Below are 2,500 nucleotides of genomic sequence, written 5' to 3' on the forward strand. Positions count from 1 at the left end.
TATATATATCCTTTTATAACTATATTTTACCTTCATACATTAAAACGAGTGATTTTATTCCTGGTTCCTTGACAACAGAAAAACATATTAATATTAGTAATATATTCCTAATTAGTATGTGTCTATATACTATCATCGCCATAATGAAGAGCTCGGATTATTCTTCTGCAGGGTCCATTTGTTTGCAGATTTTTAATATATATCATCAGTTTCGAGGACCTATACCATGTGATTCGTTTGTTTAGGGAAGATCTCCCATTGTCTAGAAGAGAAAAGCAAATCGTGGTTGAGCCATGAAATCCTTCCCTTCGTGCCCACACTTGAACTCCCATGGAAAATCTCTGTATCCACTCTTAAAAATAAAAAAAAATAAAAAAATACAGACACAGATAATGCCATATCATTTTATTTTATTCCGTATCTTACCCATCTGGTTCAGGCCTGTTCCTTTGTCCTAGGTTGAGTTTCAGATGACGCCAGGCCTCCTACACACTCTTCAGTCACCCCTGGATAAGGTCTCCAAAAAGGGTACAATGGTTAGTAGTTGTCTATGATGCTTTAGAGCTGCAGAATTTACATGAGTAGGAATCAGAAGCGTATATTCGTGTGTGTGTGTTCGGTTGTGAGACGGTGTGTGTTTATGTTTGTGTATTCCCCATATCCTTTTCTACCCCCTTGTCATCCAATTCCTACGAGCCTAAGCGTTATATTTCTTTGTGTTTTTGCATTTCTGATTAGTATTAGGTAAGAAACACCTCAATGCAGATCAGTAGATTTTATTCTCAAAATTATTTATAGTCTATCATAAAGTCATATATACGAAAATAATAATTTATGGCACAAGAGTATATAATTTGATAACCGTTAAAAGTGAAACATTTTGATACAGAATATAGATGAAGTTATAACTGAAAAACTAAGCAATTAAGACTCTAATTGAATTCAATACCTGGAATCCCATGTATCTGTAATATAAAAAATATATATACATTCAATAAAAATGTTCCACTTTTATGGTAGATGACTAAAGAGTTAAGCTTCAAGACTAAAACGACAACCAAACGGAAAAGCCGTCGTTTTCCATGTAACATTCGCAAAAGTTTAAAAAAGCGAGAGAAGGAAACGAAAGACGATTTATCGGTTAGAAGATCGGCGTCTGATAGAGTCCGTTAACTCCGTTGCCATTTGTCGCTCCGTTACCATTTCCATTAGCAATACCATTTCCATTGCCATTGGTAGCGCCATTTCCATTACCGTTACCATTGGTGTATCCATTTCCATTACCGTTACCATTGGTGTATCCATTTCCATTACCGTTACCATTGGTGTATCCATTTCCGTTTACGTTGGTATCCATTTTCCGTTGCGAGGTGACCATTTCCATTACCGTTTGTGTATCCATTACCATTACCGTTAGTGTAGCCATTTCTGTTACCGTTGCCGTTGGTGTAACCATTTCCGTTACCGTTGTCGTTGGTGTAACCATTACCGTTACCGTTGCCGTTTGTGTAACCATTTCCGTTACCATTACCGTTGGTGTAACCATTCCCATTACCGTTACCGTTGGTGTAGCCATTCCTATTACCGTTGCCGTTTGTGTAGCCATTTCCGTTGCCGTTGGTGTAGGCGTTTTCGTTGCCGTTGGTGTAGCCGTTTCCGTTGCTGTACCCATTTCCATTACCGTTAATAGCACCATTCCTATTACCGTTAGTGTATCCGTTGCCATTGCCATTACCATTTGTGTATCCATTACCGTTGGTGTATCCATTGCCATTGGTGTATCCGTTTCCATTAAGATTACCAATAGCCGCATTCAAACCATAGAACTGTTCAGCTGTGGAACAGTCAAAGTTGTACCACCAATCACACACGAAGTATTGCTGGTTGAACACGGTGCCGTTGGGGCAAAGGAACGAGTCGATCCTGCCTCCTGCCTGGCAGATGTGGAACACCTGAAATGGAATCAAGGAATATTATATATATATATTTTTTTTAGATAAGTATATCGATTGATAGATGATGAACTCATGAATTTAACATAATCTTATTAAGATATGTATATATTTCTGGCCATGATTAATGGCAATTTATGAACTGAGATTCTATAGGATGGATGCGTCTGAAATGTAATTATACTTCACACTATACTTCATTGGACCATTTCCATAAATTCTCAGATTATTTTTCCTCGCCCAAATAACTGTCCCCATTTTGAAAGAATGTAACACTCACCTGGCAGCCAGCCTCGGGAGAAGTGTCAGCATAATAGCCAGGCAGTTGGCCGTCGCAGGAGAAGCCGGTGGCGGGGACGAAGGCCAGGATGGGGTAGTCCACACCTGGGACGCCTCCACCGCCGATGGCATCAGCTAGAGCTCTGAAGGGATCCACGATGCCATTGGCGAACACGCTGATTCCGTTTCCGTTTTGATATCCTCCATTAACGCCGTTTCCATTACCATTTCCACCATTTCCATTTACGTAGACGCCATTTCCATTACCA

The 2,500-nt window shown here is 39.6% G+C and overlaps 1 protein-coding gene across 1 annotated transcript in view; it reads right to left on the reverse strand.

The window, feature by feature from the left end:
* Nucleotides 1-1,141: 1,141 nt before the first annotated feature.
* The window catches only part of LOC122264274 (uncharacterized), a 2,662-nt gene continuing 1,303 nt past the window's right edge, over nucleotides 1,142-2,500 (reverse strand). Inside the window, exons 2-4 of the mRNA XM_086530861.1 lie at nucleotides 2,233-2,500; nucleotides 1,379-1,952; nucleotides 1,142-1,254 (exon numbers count right to left, since the gene is read on the reverse strand). The exon at nucleotides 2,233-2,500 is cut by the window's right edge and continues 271 nt beyond it. Of these exons, the coding sequence (XP_086386987.1) occupies nucleotides 1,142-1,254; nucleotides 1,379-1,952; nucleotides 2,233-2,500 (955 nt within the window). The remainder of the gene's footprint in view (nucleotides 1,255-1,378; nucleotides 1,953-2,232) is intronic.

This window comes from Penaeus japonicus, unplaced genomic scaffold (genome assembly GCF_977035675.1).
Source record: "Penaeus japonicus unplaced genomic scaffold, GWHDUDI00000001_assembly GWHDUDI00000034, whole genome shotgun sequence".
Classification (NCBI taxonomy): domain Eukaryota; kingdom Metazoa; phylum Arthropoda; class Malacostraca; order Decapoda; family Penaeidae; genus Penaeus; species Penaeus japonicus.